The sequence below is a fragment of the Bubalus bubalis genome, chromosome 20 (assembly GCF_019923935.1).
Source record: "Bubalus bubalis isolate 160015118507 breed Murrah chromosome 20, NDDB_SH_1, whole genome shotgun sequence".
Classification (NCBI taxonomy): domain Eukaryota; kingdom Metazoa; phylum Chordata; class Mammalia; order Artiodactyla; family Bovidae; genus Bubalus; species Bubalus bubalis.
In genome coordinates this window covers 21,351,443-21,373,068 of record NC_059176.1, presented here as the reverse complement: position 1 = coordinate 21,373,068, position 21,626 = coordinate 21,351,443, and the positions used below count along the sequence as shown (strand labels likewise).

Sequence of the window (21,626 nt, the reverse complement as noted above, 5' to 3'; positions counted from 1 at the left end):
CACATGTAAAATTACAGTAAGTAAAATGCTAGGATAAGATGAAGTCTGAGAAATTAGAAAGGTTCCATTGTAAAACAATATAAAAAGTGAATGCATTCATGACATGTTAAATGATGTTGAAGAGGTTTGTATAATTGGCTGAAAAATAACAGCTTCCCTAATTAAGCGAACAAGTCAACAGATTTCACCAATGTCATGCCAAGTTGCTAAATAACAGTGAAATTCCAGAGGACTTTTCTGCTGCCCTAAACAAGCAAAGGGCAAAACATATTTAATGTTTTGATCTTCTTATATGGAAACCAAAGTCTACTTTGGAGAAAATATGCTGGCATTTGTACTGATGGTGTCCAATTAATGGTTGGCTCCAAGAAAGGTTTTATGACTCTTGTCAAAAAAAGACAGGCTGATGTTGTCATAACACTGTTTTCTTCACAAAGAGGTGCCAGAGTAAAAACGCCCTCAAAAGTGAAAGAATGAAAGCACTGGATGATGTTACAAATATGGTTAACTTTATTAAACAAAGACTAGTTCCCTCAATAATGTTTTAAATATACATGAAAATTTAGACAAAGAACACAAAAACTTCCTGCTAAAAAAAGAAATTTGATAGCCTAGCAAAGAGATTTCTCAATAAAATTTCCAAACTCAAGGAAGAATTGAAGAGTACTTTCAAGGAAATTATAGGCCAGAATTTGCTGAGTAAATAGGAAGCATTAAGAACAGAACTTAACTAAGCATTCTAGGTCATAAGGAAAGTAATGGGTTCCTGACATGTTAAAGCCCAAGTATAATTATCATTCTTAACAACTTTACTACATATACTTTGGTAGCCTAGATACAGATAATAAAGACTTGTCTATGTTTTGTATGTTAATGTGTATAATTTTTATATCCTAATTAATTTCTCTTCAAACTTCCACTAAAATAAAAATAGAAAATTAAAACCACAGCAGTGGAGGAAACTATGCAAAAATACAGTAAAAACAAATACAGCAATTAAATTGGGAATTAATTTGGTATCAGTCCCCCCAAATAATAATAGGTTACATAATTGTCACTCCTTCATTTTAAGGAAAAAAGGCATTTTCATTTACTGGAAGAGATCAACGAACTCTACTATTCATTACTATGCCTTTCTCAGCAACTTGATCAGAGTCCCTCACAGTCCTTCAGTTACACTGTGAAGAACCTTTGAAAGAGATTATCAGAAAATACCGACCATCAATAAGTGCATACCGATTCAGAACAGTATGTTTACTTCTTACCAGTCTAATGAGCTGTCTGTCTAGCCATCTAAGCACGTCTGGACCTTCTTCAGTTTCAGCTCTATAAATCGCCAGCCGAGCCATAAGAATGGCAGCTGCCTCCTGGTCAAAAGATGCAGCAATGTTTTGGATCTGAGTTTGAGCATCTGCCCAGCTAAAAACAAGAAGAAAACATAGAATTGCTGCTAAATTATTATGTTCATGATACCTTAGTAGGCTATTACACAGATTTAAATTTAAAAGATACAGAAAATTACATCACTATTTCAAAATTCCAATATTATCTAGAAAAATTAGGTTTAAAAAAATCACTAATAGTAGTTTCAGTATAGTACTCACTGTTTTTCAGAAAAAAATATCCAAACCTAATAAAATCCTCTAAAATAACTGCATGTGCCTAGGTGCTTCAGTCCTGTCCAGCTCTTTGTGATGCCACGGACCGCAGCCCGCCAGGCTTCTCTGTCCATGGGATTCTCCAGGAAAGAATACTGGAGTGAGTTGCAATGCCCTCCTCCAGGGGATGCTCCTGACCCATGGATGAAACTCATGTCCCTTACGTCTCCTGCACTGGCAGGCAAGTTCTTGACCACCAGTGCCACCTCAGAAGCAGTAGATTTCCAAACACATTCCTTAAAACATTAAGATCTTTACACATGAAAATAACAGCATAGGTATGTGTGTGTGTATGCACACAGATACACGGGTTGGTATCACAACAAACTGTGGAAAACTCAACAGTTAGAACTGGACATGGAACAGACTGGTTCCCAATCGGGAAAGGAGCACATCAAGGCTATATATTGTCACCATACTTATTTAACTTACATGCAGAATACATCATGAGAAATGCTGGGCTGGATGAGGCACAAGCTGGAATCAAGATTACTGGGAGAAATATCAGTAACCTCAGATACACAGATGACACCACTCTTATGGCAGAAAACGAAGAACTAAAGAGCCTCTTGATGAAAGTGAAAAGGAGAGTGAAAAAGTTGGCTTAAAACCCAATATTCAGAAAACTGAGATCATGGCATCTGGTCCCATCACTTCATGGCAAATAGATGAAGAAACAGTGACAGACTTGATTTTTTGGGGCTCCAAAATCACTGCAGATGGTGACTGCAGCCATGAAATTAAAAGATACTTGTTCCTTGGAAGAAAAGTTATGACCAACCTAGACAGCATATCAAAAACCAGAGACATTACTTTGCCAACAATGGTCCGTCTAGTCAAAGCTATGGTTTTTCCAGTAGTCATGTATGGATGTGACAGTTGGACTATAAAGAAAGCTGAGCGCCGATGAACTGATGCTTTTGAACTGTAGTGTTGGAGAAGACTCTTGAGAGTCCCTTGGACTGCAAGGAGATCCAACCAGTTCATTGTAAAGGAAATCAGTCCTGAATATTCATTGAAAGGACTGATACTGAAGCTGAAACTCCAATTCTTTGGCCACCTGATGCGAAGAAGTGACTCATTTGAAAAGACTCTGATGCTGGGAAAGATTAAAGGCAGGAGAAGAAGGGAACGACAGAGGATGTGACGGTTGGATGGCATCACCGACTGAATGGGCATGAATTTGAGTGAACTCCAGGAGTTGGTGATGGACAGGGAGGCCTGGCATGCTGCAATCCATGGAGTCACAAAGAGTCGGACACGACTGAGCGACTGAACTGAATTGAACTGACATGGGTTGGTATATCAGACTTAAAAATTCATTTCTTCAATCTTATAAAAACAGAAAAATGGAAACACAAAAAATAAAATTTTCTCCCAGACTAAATAATTATCATTTCCTAAACCGCAAAATGAATCAAGTATCAGAATTTTTTCTCATTGGTCTTTAATTCAATTATTAGTAATAAAAATTACTTAATTAAAATTATTATGTATTCTTTTCTCTCCATATCGACACACTGCTGCTGCTGCTAAGTCGCTTCAGTCATGTCCGACTCTTTGCGACCCCATAGACGGAAGACCACCAGGCTCCCCCATCCCTGGGATTCTCAAGGCAAGAACACTGGAGTGGGTTGCCATTTCCTTCTCCAATATGGACACACTAAAACCAATCAAAAATAATAAGTAAAATTTTAGTCTAAGTGATTCATTTGATATTATATATAAAATAGCACAATTTATTAAACTCACCTGTTCTATAAATCTAATCCAGTCAAGCTGATAATGAGGAGACCCAGCAATAGCTTTTGTTTGTTTGTCTAACATTTCACAGGCAGAGTCTTTTAATACTTCAGCTGATCCTGTTCCTAAAGCACCTCACTTTAAGCAATTCTGGCAATACTTATAGCTTCGTGAAAAGCTGAATCACTTTTACATGACTCAGAGCTCTAAGAAGGGATCCCAAGAAAACTCAGGCAGCAGCACTCAAATTCTTCTCCTTTTTCCCTCTGCTTTTAATTTTTTTTCAAGTAGACAAATAAATGTTTAATATTTTCCAGGTGACTTATAGCCATAGATTATCTCAGTCTAATGAAATACCAAGAAGCAGAAAACAATGAGAATGAATAAAGGAATAATAACTAGTAATTTTAAAGGTTATTTTTAGTGCAATTTAAACACTTAGTGATTATACTAATAGTTTAATTTAATTACTTTTAACTAAAAAAATATCATAGAACTATAAACAAAGCTGTTGCTTGTTTGGCCACGCAGCAGGGCTTACAGAATCTTAGTTCCCCAACCAGGGAGTGAACCAGGGCCCACAGCAGTTGAAGTACCAATGGTTAGGACCACTAGACCACCACGGAATTCTCAAAAGCAAAATTGTTTTAAATGGGAATTTTTCCCCAACTTGTACGACCATGATATTCACTTGCTGAAACATTTTTCACGTGAAAGCAAAATGGTTCAGCAGTGAAAAATACATTAGCAAGCAAACACATACAAGTTTACTACTTAAAAGTTATTTAGCCATCAATTTAAAATTTTATTCCTAAAGTTTAAAGGGTTTGTTCACATGGCAAAATCTGTCTTCTGTATTTTCAATACTCTTTCACTATGATTCTTACCAGTAGTTTCAAACCAAACTTTCCAGATCAAAGTTATTTTCTCTATACAACACAGGATAACTTGACTGTATCTCAGGAACTTAAGTCCTTTACTTTCATATGGTTTATTTACTTAACAAATGCACTTGCCTCAGCCCCTAAAGTCATATTTCTAATAAATAAAGGGAAAAAAATAAGACTTGATTATTGAAAATGGCCAGGATAAGCTAATTTGAAGAAGCGGGTGCTTTGGTGACACTCATTGATATAAATGGCACCAAAACACACATGGTATCTCTCTACAAACAGCCTCCAAAATTCGAAGCAAAAAAAAATTGAAGGTCTATAAATCCATGAAAAATTTCTTACAACAATAGTTCCCTTTCTCTTCTTAAGCTCTTTTTAAAACTTTTCATTTTAAGAATATTTCCAACATAAAAGCAATGAGTGGAATAATCTATATATTCATCACCTAGATTAAACAATTGTCAGCACTGTGACATTCTGTTCTGCCATTCTCTCTTCCTTCATACACTTTTTCTTTTGCCAAACTTTGTGAGACTAAATTAAAGATAGATATATCACCGTCTCCTTAAATACTTCAATGTGTATCTTCTAAGAATAAAAAAGTTCCCTTATACAGCTCCAGTTACAAAATTAATGAAATTAAACACTGATATAACTCCAGTATTCTTGTCTGGGAAATCTCATGGACAGAAGAACCAGGCAGGCTATAGTCCGTGGCATTGCAAAGAGTCGGACACAACTTAGCAAATGAACACCACCACCACCACACAATCTGGAGACTGGGATTTGGGGAAATAGTTCTTGATGGAAATTTGGCATAAAATGGAAAGTGAAGTGACCTAGCAATATGGAATATAGATTTTTGTAAGAAATTAAAATTTGTGTATAGAATAATAGTTGCAAATATTCAAACAATAAAGTCCGTGGTTAAAGGAAAAAAAAAAGATAAAATATTATTATCCTATATGTAAACCAAATTCAAATTGTCCTAATTGTCTCAACAATGTCCCTATAGCAAAAATTTTCCTGACAGGATTTTATCCAGGATTGTATACTGGCTTTAGTTGTAATGTCTCTTTAGTCTCCTTTATTTGGACAAGTTACTAACAGTTTCTTTGCCTTCTAAGACATTTTTGCTGAGTCTAAGCCAGTGGCTTTGTAAAGTATTCCTCAATTTGACATGCTCAGTTGTTTCCTTAAGCAAATATTTTGAATTCCAAATTAAGTTATACAGGCATGTGGGGGTGGGATATGTATATGTTGCTGCTAAGTCACTTTAGTCATGTACGACTCTGTGCAACCCCATAGATGGCAGCCCACCAGACTCCTCTGTCCCTGGGATTCTCCAGGCAAGACTACTAGAGTGGGTTGCCATTTCCTTCTCCAGTACATATGTCAAGGGGGCATAAATAAATTGATCTATTTGCCAAGAATCAATACTTCAAAGTTTGTAGTACGAAATCTGAACAAACATAAAGGAAAGCTCAATTGGCACTTTTTCTTCAAAAGAATAATATATTCCCTTAACATTCATTCAAGGATTTTAAGTCAGAGCAAAGTTATAGCAGGACAATATATCTAATCTCTCTACATACTGCCCTCTACTATTTAACAGGCCATCCAACACAACACTCTGTTGAAACATTATTAGGCTGTTTCCATCACTCACCAAAATAGTCTCATGGTTTTAGAAATGAAGCTGGAATTTAAATACATTTCAATAAAAGGAGAGCTATGATGCCTTCCTTTAGTGTGCATTTTCTAAACCATACCTAGATCAGGTTAAGTTTATACTGACCAACAATTCCTACCCAGACAATCAAGTCCAAGACAAACAAAAACAGACCAAAAGTCTATTCATGTCTAGACTCACCTCATCTAAGAATCCTTTCCAGACTAACTTCATTCCAAAATGTCATTCAAAATAGGAAGCCAGTTTTGGGAGCATGACACATAAATTAAATCTCTAACAAATACAACTTACTTCCTAGCAATGGTGGTCACTCGTATACGTCTCTGCCCACTTGAATGCTGATACTGAGTCACAAACTGGATTGCACCACGCCCTCCTTGAGGAATTGGAGCATTATGCTGCATAAACATAAAAGAGCAGAATCTAAGCAAAGGCTATTACAATGTTGTCATATACTCATGGATTGCATATCCTAGCACTAACAATTCATTCTAAAATCTATCAGAAGGATGCTTATTTCAAGGGCATACAGAACAATGGTGATTTACCACATGAAGGAGAAATGTATTGGGGAGAGGAGAAAAATTATGAAGGATAAGAGGGGACTGAGTCAAGCTAGTAAACCAATTTCAAGTAATATATAATTCAGAGAAACATGAAAAAGCAAAATGAAGGGAGAAGTGTAAAGAAATTAAAAGATAAAAAAAAGCATATGTGAGGCAATTCTGCCTAACAGTAACTGGATAAAAAGAAATGGAACTAACATAAAAAAGAATGAAATAATGCCTTTTACAGTAATATGTATGGACTGAGATACAATCATACTAAGTAAGAGAGACAGAGAAACATGTATATCATATGATATCATTTATATGTAGAATCTAAAAAAAAGATACAAATGAACTTATTTACAAAACAGAAATAAATTCACAGACATAGAAAACAAATTTATGGTTACCAAAGGGGAAGGTTGGGGTGGGGGATTAGGATTTGGGGATTAACATAGACACACTACTATATATAAAACAGATAACCAACAAGGACCTACTGTATAGCACAGGGAACTATACTCAATATTTTGTAATAACCTATAAGGGAAAAGAATCTGAAAAAGAATAGAAAAATATATATGTATAACTTTGCTGTACACCTGAAACTAACACAACATTTTAAATTGACTACAATTCAATAAAAGAAAAAGAACTCGAGCTAAGTTTCCTCCCCTAGGTACATAAGATGAAAACACAGATTTTAGGAAGATAATCACATGATGAACAGATGACCAACAGAAAACCATTAATGAGAAGAGACCAACAGTAATATATGATAATAATCCTCAGAAAGAAACAAGACGGTCAAAAGGGAAACTTTCTTCATGCCCTTTGGCAACAGCCATTCTTGCTTTGTTGTTGTTGTTACTGTCTATCGATAAGAGCCACTATCTTTTTCACAAATTCTAATAGTTAAAAAATTACTGCATCTATTTTAGGCAGGCTCCCTACTAATACTTCATAGTTCATTTTATGCCCAATAACTACTGGCATATCAATATTTATACATTATATCATTCTTTAATATGATAATGTTCTCCTGCAGCAGAACAAAATATCTTTCCAAATACTGGCATCTTTTACCTTCCAACATTTTTCTATAAATTTTGATATCTTAAACTTTCTTTCTAAAGGACTCATATATCAGTATATACCTTGCGACACCTAGGAGGAACTAGATACCTACCTACAAAAATGCTTAACTAGAACAGAATTTAAGATTTTATTTATGCTACAGCATTAAAACAAAAGACTAAAAGCTGGGTTGCCCAAGGTTGGGTATTTGCAGCTCTCCCTGCCATCTCTTATTATACAGTATGTCCTCTCACCAAGGAGTGCAGCCTTGAGAAATACAAAATGACAAAGAAAAATTTCAAAACAGAACAAGCTTTTGGTCATAGCTCTGGAAATACTCATGGCCTAAATTATGTTTTCAAATATACATTTCAATATTCAAATATAAAAGTCATACCTGATTGACAACTTCAAAATATATGGCTAAGGTTGTAGTGGGACTGAGTCCACATATCTTCCACTGACAAGTGCCACCTGTTCCTATCTCCTGTAAAAATAAAACAGCATATTTGAAAGCTAGAGAATATAATTTATCTCTGGTGGTGGTGGTGGTGGTGGTGGTGGTTTAGTCAATAAGTCATATCCGACTCTTGCAACCCCACGGACTGTAGCCTGCCAGGCTCCTCTGTCCATGGGATTCTCCAGGCAAGAGTACTGGAGTGGGAATTTACCACTATATATATGGGCTTCCTTTGTAGCTCAGTCGGTAAAGAATCTGCCTGCAGTGCAGGAGACCTGGGTTCAATCCCTAGGTTGGGAAGATCCCCTGGAGAAGGAAATGGCAACCCACTCCAGTATCCTTGCCTGGAAAAATCTCATGGACACAGGAGCCTAGTGGGCTGCAGTCCATGGGGTCACAAAGAGTCGGGCATAACTGAGCGACTAACACTTACTTACTTACTTATACACACACACACACACATATATGCATATATATATATAAAGGTGGAGACGTAGAAAAAAATACCAGTGAGAAAAAATTTACTTCAGGTTTCTAACTAATTTAATAAATGTCAAATGTCTAAGATTTTTTTTAAGATCATATAAATATGCCATGAAATAAAATTAAGCAGTTTTCACACAAATAAAATTAATTCAAATCCTTGCTAAGTAAATTATAAAAGTATTAGCATAAGTTCCTCATATTGGAGACATTACAAGTATACTCAATTTAATGAAGTAATTATAACTAACATTATCCTTCTATCCAATGATTTAATCCACTTAAAGAGATAGTGATTTAACATACGCATACATGAATACAGGTTCTTTGGGTCAGAACTGTGTAATTTAAGCCATCTAATTTCCAAGAAAACATCTTAGATATAAATTTTTACCATGCAAACTGCTTAAAATTAATTTTTAAAGTGTCATTTCAAAGATGATTGCACACTTTGTATTTTATCCCATCATTTTCTTCACAGCTACATGATTCTGCCATCTCAAAGCACCTTATACATCCCCTAGATAGAATAATAGTAAGAAAGGAATTAATTCAGCTTGTGGCTTAGCTGGTAAAGAATCAGACTGCAATGTGGGAGACCTGAGTTAGAACGGGTTGGGAAGATCCCCTGGAGAAGGGAAAGGCTACCCACTCCAGTATTCTGGCCTGGAGAATTCCGTGGACTGTATAGTCCATGGGGTTGCAAAGAGTCAGACACGACTGAGTGACTTTCACTTTCACTTTCAAAATCTAAAATCTAATTCAATTACTCCAATGGAACCTCTATTAATGAAAAAAATGGAGGAATTAATTTTGACTTTCAGAAATCTCCAACTTTCCAAATCATAATAGTTGCTTTTTCTCCCCCAGGCACGATGGGGCAAGGAATAACTTAGACATAAAAAAAAGAAGACTAGTGAGACAGTACAAAAGTTCTAATTTAGGGACGGATGGGAAAAGTAGTATGTGGAAAACACCACCACAAACAGAGGTATACCAATGGAAGCTGAACCACGTTCTACTGAAAAGTAATTTTGAAAATTACTTTCAAAAGTAATTTTGAAAGGAATGCTACATACTACCCAGGTCTCTACTGATCTGCCCTGAGAATTAATGATTTTCTTTTTAGAAAAAAAGGTCGTGACTTACATTTTCAGACACACAGGGTCCTTTAGAATTGAGAGACACACAGGGTCCAATAGCTCCTGACATCTTTATTTCCCTTGAGGTCTGCAAAATAAGAATACACAGTCAGCCCCCCATATTGGTGGGCTCCACATCAGCACCTTTTTGAATGAGAGCTTTCTGGATATATGTGGCAATTTCTTAAAATAAGACAACAATGAAGTTTGCTGCATCAAATCACTCTTCTTTTCACAAGCAATTTCTCTGTAGAATGCAACACTGTCGGACAGCATTTTACCCATTAATTGAACTTCTTTCAAAATTGGAGCGACTGTGGCGGATTCATTTTGATATCTGGCAAAACTAATACAATTATGTAAAGTTTAAAAATAAAATAAAATTAAAAAAAAAACAAAACTGGAGCGAGTCCTCTCAAACTCTGTCACTGCTTCATCAACTAAGTTTATATAATACTTTAAATCCTTTGTGGTCATTTCAACAATCTATACAGTATTTTCACCAGTAGATTCTATTTTAAGAAACCCCACTTTCTTTGCTCATTCTGAAGAAGAAACTCCTCTCCATTCAAGTTTCATTATGAGATTGTAGCAATTCAGTCACATCTTCAGGCTTCATTTTCTTTTAAGTATTTATTTATTTCGCTGTGCCAGGTCCTAGTTGCAGCACCCAGGACCTTTGATCTTTACTGCAGCACGCAGGATCTTTTAGTCGTGGCACGTGGCTTCTTTCAGTTGCAACATATGAATTCCTATTTGTGGAATGTGGGATCTAGTTCCCTGACCAGGGATGGAACCTAGGCCCCCTGCATTGGGAGCAGAGTCTCAGCCATTGGACCACCTGAGAAGTCCCCAGGCTCTAATTCTGCTGCTGCTGCTGCTGCTAAGTCACTTCAGTCGTGTCTGACTCTGCGACCCCACAGACAGCAGCCCACCAGGCTCCGCCATCCCTGGGATTCTCCAGGCAAGAACACTGGAGTGGGTTGCCAGTTCCTTCTCCCATGCATGAAAGTGAAAAGTGAAAGTTAAGTCGCTCAGTCGTGTCCGACTTCTAGCGACCCCATGGACTACAGCCTACCAGGCTCCTCCATCCATGGGATTTGCCAGGCAAGAGTACTGGAGTGGGTTGTCATTGCCTTCTCCAGGCTCTAATTCTAGCTAGCTCTAATTCCCCACTTCTAATTCTAGTTCCCTAGTTGTTTCCACTATATCTGTAATTACTTCCTCCACTGAAGTCTTGAACCCCTCAGAGACCCATGAGGCTTGAAACTTCTTTCAAATGCCTGTTAAGGCTGATATTTTTTACCTCTTTTCACAAATCACATATGTTCTTAATAGCATCTAGAATGGTGAATTCTCTGCCAAGATTCATCAAATGAATCATCATCTATGGCAGCATGACCTTATGAAATATATTTCTTAAAAAATATGACTTGAAAGTTGAAACTACTCCTTGATCCATGGGCTGCATAACAGACACTGGGTTAGCAGGCATGAAAACAACATGAATCTCATTGTCTGTCTATATCAGAACTCTTGGAGTACCAGATGCATTTTCAGTGAACAATAGTATTTAAAAGAGAACCTTTTTTTCTGAGCAGTAGGTCTCAACAGTGGGTTCAAAATATTCAGTAAACATGGGGTAAACAGATATGCTGTCATCCAGGCTATGCTGTTCCACTTAAAGAGCATGGAGAGAAGATTCTTAAGGGTCCAAGGATTTTCAGAAATGGTAAATGAGTCTTAATTTAACTTACAGTCACCAACTGCATTAGCCCCTAACAAGAGAGTCAAGCCTGTCCTTTGACACCCGACACTGACTTCTCTCCAGCTATGAAAGTTCTCAATGGCATTTTCTTCCAGTAGAATACCATTTCACCTACATTGAAAGCTTGTTTTAATTAGCTACCTTCATCAGCTATCTTAGCTAGATCTTCTGGATAATTTTCCTGCAGCTTCTATATCACCACTTGCTGCTTCTCTTGCACTCTCATACTTTCCTTAAACCTTATGAACTGACTCTGTGCTAGCTTCAGATTTTTCCTCTGCAGCTTCCTCACCTCTCTCAGCCTTCCAAGAACTGAAGAGAGTTAGGGCCTGCTCAAGATTAGGATTTGGCCTAAGGGAATGTATTAGCAGGTTTTATCCTCAATCCAGGCCACTAAAAATACCACAATCAGGCTATTTCACTTTCTTTTTTCTATCATTCATGTACTTTTAATTTCCTTCAAGAACTTTTCCTGTGCCTTCATAACTTGGCTAAATGTTCGGTGCCAAGAAGCCTAGCTTTTGGCCTGTCTTGGCTTTTGATATGCCTTCCTCAGTAAGCTTTTGATTTAAAGTAAGAGATGTGGGACTCTTTCTTTCACTTGAACACTTTAGAGGCCATTGCACAGTTATTAATTGATGTAATTTAAAATATTATTGTGTCTCAGGGAACAGGAAGGCCTGAGAAGAGGGAGAGAGATAGATGGAGTGATCAGAACATATACATTTGCTGATTAAGTTCACTGTCTTAAATGGGCATGGTTCACGGTGCTCCAAAACAATTATGGTATTAATGGTAACATCAAAAATCACAGATGACAAATGCAATAATAATGAAAAGGTTTCAAATATTGAGAGAATTACCAAAACGACAGAGATAAAATAAGCAAATACTGGTGGAAAAATGGTGCTAATAGACTTGCTCCACACAGGGTTGCCACAAATCCTCAACTTGTAAAAAACATAGTACCTGCAAAGCACAATAAAACAAGGTATACCTAGCCTTAAAAAGTTAAACCCTATATAAACAAAAAATGGAGTCAAAGGAAATTTCACTTACATGATTTTTTCTTGTTTTAACAATTATCTATGGATGCTCAAGTAAAATTTCATTATATGTTTAATAATGAACAGTATTATAGTGAATAAAATCTCTAACTCCAGGTTTCAATATAAGATAACCACTATTTTTAAGGTATATATTGAGTTTGACTGATGGTATTTTAAAATTATGATCAAGCCTACAAATTTCTCTCTTGGTAACATACCACACATGTCAAGTTTTAGCTCTTACCTTTATTTCTAATGTACCACCAAAGCCCATTTTAAACTGCCCATGCATATCTTTGGTAAAAACTCTTTGAAAGGTCTGCTTGAATAAAGAAGTGTTGAAAGAGTCGCCCATTACCATGTATCCTCTGCATGAAAAGAACAAGAAACAATGTGATGCGAGTACTTGGGTCCATGTGGTAAAACCAGAAAAGCAAATTATTTCTCAACACTACTAACATTTTAAAGATATTTCCTAAAATGTGTTTATTAACATTAATTTTAAAAACTCAATTATATGAAAATATTCCTACCCCACAAATAATCTCAATTCTGAGGGTACCTGAGTGCCCCTAACACTTGTATTTGCCCTCAGTAATTTTTTAAAAATCTTTTTTAAATAGGTTATACATCATACATTACAAAATTCAGAAAGCACAAATGGGTACACAGTAACATATGTGTTGGAAGTGAGAGTTGGACTATAAAGAAAGCTAAGGGCAGAAGAATTGATGCTTTTAAACTGTGGTGTTGGAAAGACTTGAGAGTCCCTTGAACTGCAAGGAGATCCAACCAGTCCATTCTAAAGATCAGTCCTGGGTGTTCACTGGAAGGACTGATGTTGAAGCTGAAACTTCCAATACTTTGGCCACCTGATGCGAAGAGCTGACTCATTGGACAAAGACTCTGATGCTGGGAGGGATTGGGGGCAGGAGGAGAAGGGGACGACAGAGGATGAGATGGCTGGATGGCATCACTGACTCAATGGACATGAGTCTGAGTGAACTCCGGGAGCTGGTGATGGACAGGGAGGCCTGGCGTGCTGCAATTCATGGGGTTGCAAAGAGCTGGACATGACTGAGCAACTGAACCGAACTGAACATATGTGTTTCTCCTACCCCAGTTACCCAGTTCTCCCTGCTAGTGAAGACAGCTGAGTTAATGGCATGCATTCTCATTTTTAAAACATCTACATGTGTATGTGTGTATGCATGTGTTTGTCTCTGTGTATCACGTCAAGCCTAACAGTGTTATACCTAGTGAATGAGAATACAGGGATACTTAGGGAGCATTTTCACTTTATGCACTTAAATACTGTTAATTTTTTTCCATAACCATGTACTTCTATAAATTTAAGTTTTAAAAAAAACATTAATTGTCAAATAGAAACTATCCGAGATGCCATTTCCACCCTAATAAATCAGCAAAGCAGTCTGACAATGTATTCTGTTGAGGAGACTGTGGGAAAAGTAGGCACTTTCATAATTGCTGATGGGAATGGAAAATGGTGCAACCCCAACGCAAGCGAATGTGACAATATATAACAAAATTAAATATGTATTTTCTCTTTTATCCAGCAAACACACTATTAGGAATCCATCCCAAAGATCACTGGGCAAACAAAAACAAAAAGGAAAATATAGGCACAAGTCTATTCACTTAAGTACTTTTTACAGTAATAAAAGATTGGGAATAATCCAGATGATCATCTGTTAAACTAGCTGAATAAAATACGGTATATCCACACAGTGGAGTAATACACAACTGATCCTTGAACAACACAGGTTTTGAACTGCATGGGTTCACTTATATGTGTGTTGTTTTTTTTTCAGTAATAAATACACAGAACCATACTATTCACTGATGGTAGAATCTGAGAATGTACAACTACAAATATGGAAGAACCACAGATACGGAGGGCCAGCTATAAATTCTATTCAGACTTTCCACTATGCAAAGGGTCAGTTCCCCTAATCCTCAAATTGTTCAAGAGTCAACTGTATAAATCTATTTCCAGGATGTGAGTAAAAAATGCAAAGTAGGGGAAAGTGAAGTCGCTCAGTTGTGTCTGACTCTTCGTGATCCTTGGACTGCAGCCCACCAGGCTCCTCTGTCCGTGGGATTCTCCAGGCAAGAATACCGGAGTGGGTTGCCATTTCCTTCTCCAGGGGATCTTCCCGACCCAGGGATTGAACACCGGTCTTCTGCATTGCAGGCAGATGCTTTACCCTCTGAGCCACCAGGGAAGCCCAAAGTAGGGGAAGGCATGTAAAATTTCTGTTTACGTTAAATGGGGGATTAAAAAAAATTTTTAGTAAAAAATTAAAAGAAGACATATATACTCATAAACAACATGAGTACAAACATTTATAAACATTTTGTATAGTTTTTAAATAATAAAAACATTTTGAGCAGTTTTTAAATAAAAACAATCAAAAATTAAATTGGGCAAGAAAATAAAACTGCTGTAGTATAATCAATCAATGGTAATTTTTTTAATGAGATTGTATTTATTTATTTATTTGGCTGTGCCAGGTCTTCACTGAGGCATGCAGGATCTGGTTCCTGGACCAGGGACTGAAACCAGAACCCCTACATTGGGAGTATGGAGTCTTAGCCACTGAACAACCAGAGAAGTACTCAACAGTAATTTTATTTTCGATACTGCTAAAGTCCTAATTTATGTCATCTCTGATGCTATTATAGATTGTATGTTGTTAAATTTTGTTTGCCCTTTATTGTTGACTCTTGAACAACCCAGAGTTGGGACACAGACCCTTATGCTCAGTCAAAAATCTATGTAAAACTTTTTAATTACCCCTTTGTATCCACAGTTCCACATCCCCAGATTCAACCAACTAAGGATGGTATAGTAATTCAGTGTATATTTTCTGAAAAAATATCCACATATAAGTGGACCTGTGCAGTTCAACTTCGTGGTGTTCAAGGGTCTACTGTATTTGTTACTGGTATACAAAAATATAATTGAAGCTTGTACACTGACCCTGATTTAGAAGTCTTGACAATCTAACATACTGATTTTACAGTCGGCATGTACATTCTTTCAGATTTTCTACCTTTGTAAACATACCATCTATAATGATCTACATTATCACTAAACCTAGTTAAGCATCCTAAATTAATGGCAACATATACTGCACCCTATTATCTGCTCCCTTTTACAACAAACTTTTATGCAAGAGCTGTCTATACCCTTCCTAGTCAGTGTGGCCCTTGATCCATCAACATTAGCATCACCAAGGGTCTTGTTTGAAAAGCAGAATTTTAAGTCCCATTCTATGCATACTAAACCCAGAATCTGCATTTTACCAAGATATCCTTCTGACATGTAAATGTGAAATGGAAGTCTGAGAAGTTCTGGTCTATACCAGCTGCTCCCAATCCCCTCTCCTGCTCCTTTTCTTATTCATTCTAAGTCAACTTTCAATGCTCTTAGGAAAGTTACCAATGACCTTCACAGTGATAAATTACACAATCTTATAATCTCATCCACTTTTACTACTTTAAAAAAACCTGTAATATTCTGGCAACTCCCACATTTATATCTACAGATATAAATCCAGACCTATCTTCTGCCTTCCAGGTTCTAATATCCAACTGCTACTCAACTCCTCCAACGGATGTCTACTGGCATAGTAAACCAAACACGTTCGGAACTGAACTCCTAATCTTCTCTCCAACTGTTTCTCCTCCCATTCGTACCCATTTCAATAAAGAACAGCACAATCCTTCTAGACTCATTTGCGTTTCTCAAACCTCAGATCCAACCTATCAGCAAATCTTCTACCTTCTAAATATATCCAAAATCCAACCTTGTCTCACCGCCTGTGATGCCACCACTTGCTATTCCTGTATCTCACTGCTGAAGACAACTGAAATCAATGACCCTTTTAAAACATTTAGTCAAATCATATCACTCCTCTCCCGAAAACTCACTAATGACTTCCCATCTCACTCAAAGTAAAATCCAACAAACTAGGGATAGGAACATATTCAACCTGATAAAAGAATCTACAAAAATCCACAGCTAACATTATTCTTAATGGTGAAGGACAAAATGGCTTCCCCCTAATATCAAGAATAGACAAATCTATAGAGATGGTAAAGCATCTGTCTACAATGCGGGAGACCCGGGTTCAATCCCTGGGTTGGGAAGATCCCCTGGAGAAGGAAATGGCAATCCACTCCAGTACTATTGCCTGGAAAATCCCATGGACAGAGGAGCCTGGTAGGCTACAGTCCATGGGGTCACAAAGAGTCAGACACAACTGAGCAACTTCACAAAAAAATAGAGACAGAAAGTAGTTTACTGGTTGTCTAGGCTGAAAGGTGAGGGGAAGGAAGGAGAAATAGAGAGTGACTGCTAATGGGTACTGAGTTTCTTGCTGGGATAATCTAAATGTCCTAAAATTAAATTACGGTGATAGTTAGAATATACTAAAAAAATAAATTATATGCTTTAGGGACTTCCATGGCTGTCCAGTGGTTAAGACTCTGTGCTCCCAATGCAGGGGGCACTGGTTTAATCCCTGGTTGGGGAACTAAGATCCCACATGCCATATGCCATGCAGCACAGCCAAAAGAAAGTAAAATAAATTATATGCTTTAAATGGGTAAATTTTATGGTATGTTAATTAAATTTCACAAAAGCCACTAAAGTAATAAAATACAATGACTTAAGAGTATCAAGATGAGCTTTTCAAACAGAACTTGTGCCTTTTTAATTGTATTTTAGAAAAAATTTGAAGTGAGCATCACTGAAAGGAGTATAAAAAACTTAACAGCTGTTGCCCTAGAGTGGCAGGATGATGACTCGGTTACTTTTTCCAAAATTGTCATTGGTTTATATTTGTAAACTCTCATTATTAGCTTATAATTGCAAAACTTATAAAAATGTGAATACATACCCAGTAAGGTTAGGACAGCATTTCATCTCCAGGAGACCCGTCTGATCTAATGCACATGCATAGATATCAATAACATGACCAGTGGTAGCAGCACGATTAGCCAATGCTTCAAAATGCTACAACAGAATTTTTAAGATCAAATCAAAGTAATGTACAAACTTCATCATCTTATAACTCTTTTACCATTAATAGATCAAGATGATCTAAGAAATGTTCCGAGTCCATAATAATTTAAATAGGATTTGTCCTAATTTAATTTTCTATAATGTCTCATAAAATAATACAATAAATTCTAGTAAGTCTGGCACTTTCACATTCTTTACTTTAACTGCTATTCTTTATAAACTCCTTAATCAAGTTAACCTTGAAGAAAAGCATGGTGAACATCTTGCTCTTCATACATAAAAATAATAGAAGAATCAATACAGAACTTTTTCTTGGCTAAATCTATACCCAAGTAACATCAAAAATAGAGAGACAATAACAAAATCGTTAAGATAAACAAATATAAAACTTTTTTTATAGCTCTAAGAAATATTCCAAGCTCAAAAGGGAAATTAGGTGTCAGGAAAATAGTATCCATTAATAGTAACAAAAATTATCTGTTATTAGCTACACACTAAAAATTGAATAATGACTACCAAAAAAACAGATGAGACAATACAGCACAACTAAGCTAAAATTGTAAACTTTAGAGAATTTTTTTAAAAGGGGGATGGTTGGGAATTAATAAGCAGACCAATACAAGGGTGTCAAGAATCAAAAGTAGTAAAAAATGTACTGACACAAACTCAGGTAAAATTAAAGTTTCATGAACAGAGAACAACTCATGAGAAAATGCTGGACTATTCAAATTATGAATAATATTCACATCTAAAGGGCAGCCTCTTGAAAATAAGAAATAGGAAAATTTAAGAAATTCTTCCTTGAGGGAAAGACATTCTTTAACATGAATATTAAAAAGACACACAGGTTTTCTCCCAGGATTAATTTTTAAAGAGACACCTACTGGTGTCCACTATTAAGGTTTTAATTAAAAAGTTAATATTTAAATTAAATTTAATTTAAAAATATTAAATTTTTTAAGTTTTTAATACTTCAGCCACCTGATGTGAAGATCTGACTCATTAGAAAAGACCCTGATGCTGGGAAAGATTGAAGACAGGAGGAGAAGGGGACAACAGAGGATGAGATCGTCGGATGGCATCACTGACTCAATGGACATGAGTTTGAGTAAACTCCAGGAGTTGGTGATAGACAGGGAGGCCAGGCATGCTGCAGTCCATGGGGTCGCAAAGAGTCGGACACAACTGAGCAACTAAACAACAAAATTAAGTTTTTAATATTTAAAACCAGAAAAAAAATACCCTAAGTTATTAAGGAAAAAAAAGACTATTTCTCTAATTCTGAATGGCAGCTATAGGATCATCACAATATCAGATTTATCATCAAGTAATTATATTCCTCCTCCTTCATCAAATGAATTTTTCTAATAAGGCAAAAAGACTTAAAAATCAAACTTACCTTAGTTCCCTTTTTGACATATTTGGCATTGTCTTTTTCAATGTCATGCCATGATCTTATGGGTGTCTTCAATTCATCTCCAACCACCATTCCAGGCCCCTGAGTGGCTGGACCACCAATGAACATCATGATACGAGCACCAGTGTTGGGAAAAGTACACTATCAGGAAAAAGGAACCCATGAGAAGAGTTTAAAGGGAAACACATGGATACACATTTCTGATAGTGAATTTTGATATATTCTTTCTAAACAACAGGAAAGCACACATATTTCAAGAATAATCAAATGTTTAAAACAAAATTTAAACACAAGACATATCTCTCTTTTGAAATTCTATTCTAATAGTCATGTTTTTCCTAATTTTAAAATTATCTATAAACCTGATCCCTATAAGCAAGGTTGTTCCTCCTGCTTAACTAGTACAGACAGGAAGGAGTAGGGAAAGAAGAAGAAAATAGGGCACTCTATTTGTTCCACAAATGAATAATATCATATTCAAAATGCTTTTAATTTCTGTAAGCAGTTATTGAAAAAAAAATACAGAGTGCATTTTCAAGCTACTTATTCATTACATTCAGAAAAGAATATATCACTTCTCGGGCTTTTGGCTAAGATCAAGTGCAGAAAAGAATGTAAGAGATATAAACTTTAATAATAATTTTAAAAATCACATACTTAACAAATCTAGGGAAGAGCGAGGAAAACTGCCTTTTAATTTTCATTTTCATATATCCTTATATATTGTTTGAATGTTTTTATTAGGTATACTTATTACTTATATGACTTTCTTAAATTAGATTAATAAATAAAAATAATCTTTTCATCCTGGGTATCATCTTGCTGATGTAATAGCAATCATGTAAAGCTGAAACATCAGTAAAGAAGAACAAATAAAAGTATACAAACCGCACATCTTCATAACTAGAACACAAAAAACATTTAAACTTTGAATTACTTATAAGGAAAAAAATAAACACTAAGTCCCAGTGAGCTATCTCCCATGCAAACCTTCACACAGAGCAAGGGCAGTTTGGGGAAAAGTAGAGGGAAGAAAGAAGGGAGCTAGCAACCAGCACAGAACAACTGCCAGACTCAAATGAAAACTTAAAGGAAACTGAAGAAAAGCAAGAAAATACCCAAGAGCATAAAAACGAAGTAAAGAATAAGAGAGCAGAGACAAAGTGGCTGAAATGGAAAACAGGCAAAGACCCAATTTATGTGTAATTGAAGTTCTTAAAGAAGATAAAACAGTTAAAAAACTAATACTTAAAACTATGATACAAGAAAACTTTATAGAAACAAAAGATTTGAATACACATATAAAGAAGGATCAGCAGACACTAGAGAATATTTACCCACAAGACATTCTAATAATGCTATTAAGATAATAAAGATAAATTCAAGACCTCCAAGCAAAATGATCAAATAATTTACATGGGCAAGAGAATTAGACTGGCATCAGTCTTCTCAAAATCATCAAAGCAAGAAAACAATGGAGCATCATTTTCAAAAACTACCAGAAAGAAAGTGAGAAGCAAGGCTTTTTATATCCTGCCAAGTTATCCTTCAACTATAAAAAAGCCACAGAAGAAGTGTTTAAACATTAGACAGTTTATGAAATTCTGTACCCTTACATCTTCTTAAGAAATTTACTAGAAGACAAATTTCATACAACAAAGGGACTGAACTACTCTGAACATGTAGTTTTGTACAACTTTGATTTGGAAGCATGTTAATGTTTCACTATACATATACACGCATGCAAAAGAGGAATGGGATTTTTTAAAAAGACATGTACAGAATGTGCAACAAATCAAAAACATAACCACATGAAGTGGGGGGAGGGTGTGGATAACTAACCCAGTTCACTTTTGAGTATAGTGTATTTTGTCTCATATATCCTCAGAATGTTAAATAAACATTGAGCCCTAACTCCTAGGCTTTTTCACAGAGATCTGAGCCAAAAATTCTAAAACTAGTCTATCTGTATTCTAACACTGAGCAAATAAGTAAATATATTTTAAATAGTCACAGCCAGCTTCTCACGGTCAAAGGAATTACAAATATGCAAAGTGGGAAGGACAGAATAAATCCTGTGGTACTAAATTGGAATTAGATATATCTGAAAGAAATCTTGGTTTCTAATATATATAGTGTTTATGGTTTTAATAGAGATAGACATAGATGTTTGCAGGGGAATGTAGATATATGTGTAAATATATGCACACATACACTTAATTATATGGTTATGTGTATATATATATAAATATATAGCTATAGAGAGAAAGGGAAACATACATACTTATCTTCTCCTTATACATATCTGCTTCTTAGCTCTATTCACTAGGACATAAAAGCAATGACATTCTAGTAACAGTGAGCACATGAACCATCAGTTCAGTCACTCAGTTGTGTCCAACTCTGCAACCCCATGGGCTGCAGTACGCCAGATTCCCTGTCCATCACCAACTCCTGGAGCTTGCTCAAACATGTGCATCAAGTCAGTGATGCCATCCAACCATCCCCTTCTCCTCCTGCCTTCAATTTTTCCCAGCATCAGGGTCTTTTCCAATGAATCACTTCTTCACATCAGGTGGCCAAAGTATGGGAGCTTCAGCTTCAGCATCAGTCCTTCCAATGAATATTCAGGACTGATTTCC

General features: G+C 36.1%; 1 protein-coding gene across 1 annotated transcript in view; it reads right to left on the bottom strand.

The window, feature by feature from the left end:
• SEC23A (SEC23 homolog A, COPII coat complex component) overlaps positions 1-21,626 on the bottom strand; it is a 58,728-nt gene that overhangs the window by 23,098 nt on the left and 14,004 nt on the right. The window contains exons 8-14 of the mRNA XM_006053765.3: positions 18,967-19,125; positions 17,443-17,558; positions 12,759-12,882; positions 9,705-9,785; positions 8,010-8,099; positions 6,279-6,385; positions 1,266-1,419 (exon numbers count right to left, since the gene is read on the bottom strand). Of these exons, the coding sequence (XP_006053827.1) occupies positions 1,266-1,419; positions 6,279-6,385; positions 8,010-8,099; positions 9,705-9,785; positions 12,759-12,882; positions 17,443-17,558; positions 18,967-19,125 (831 nt within the window). The remainder of the gene's footprint in view (positions 1-1,265; positions 1,420-6,278; positions 6,386-8,009; positions 8,100-9,704; positions 9,786-12,758; positions 12,883-17,442; positions 17,559-18,966; positions 19,126-21,626) is intronic.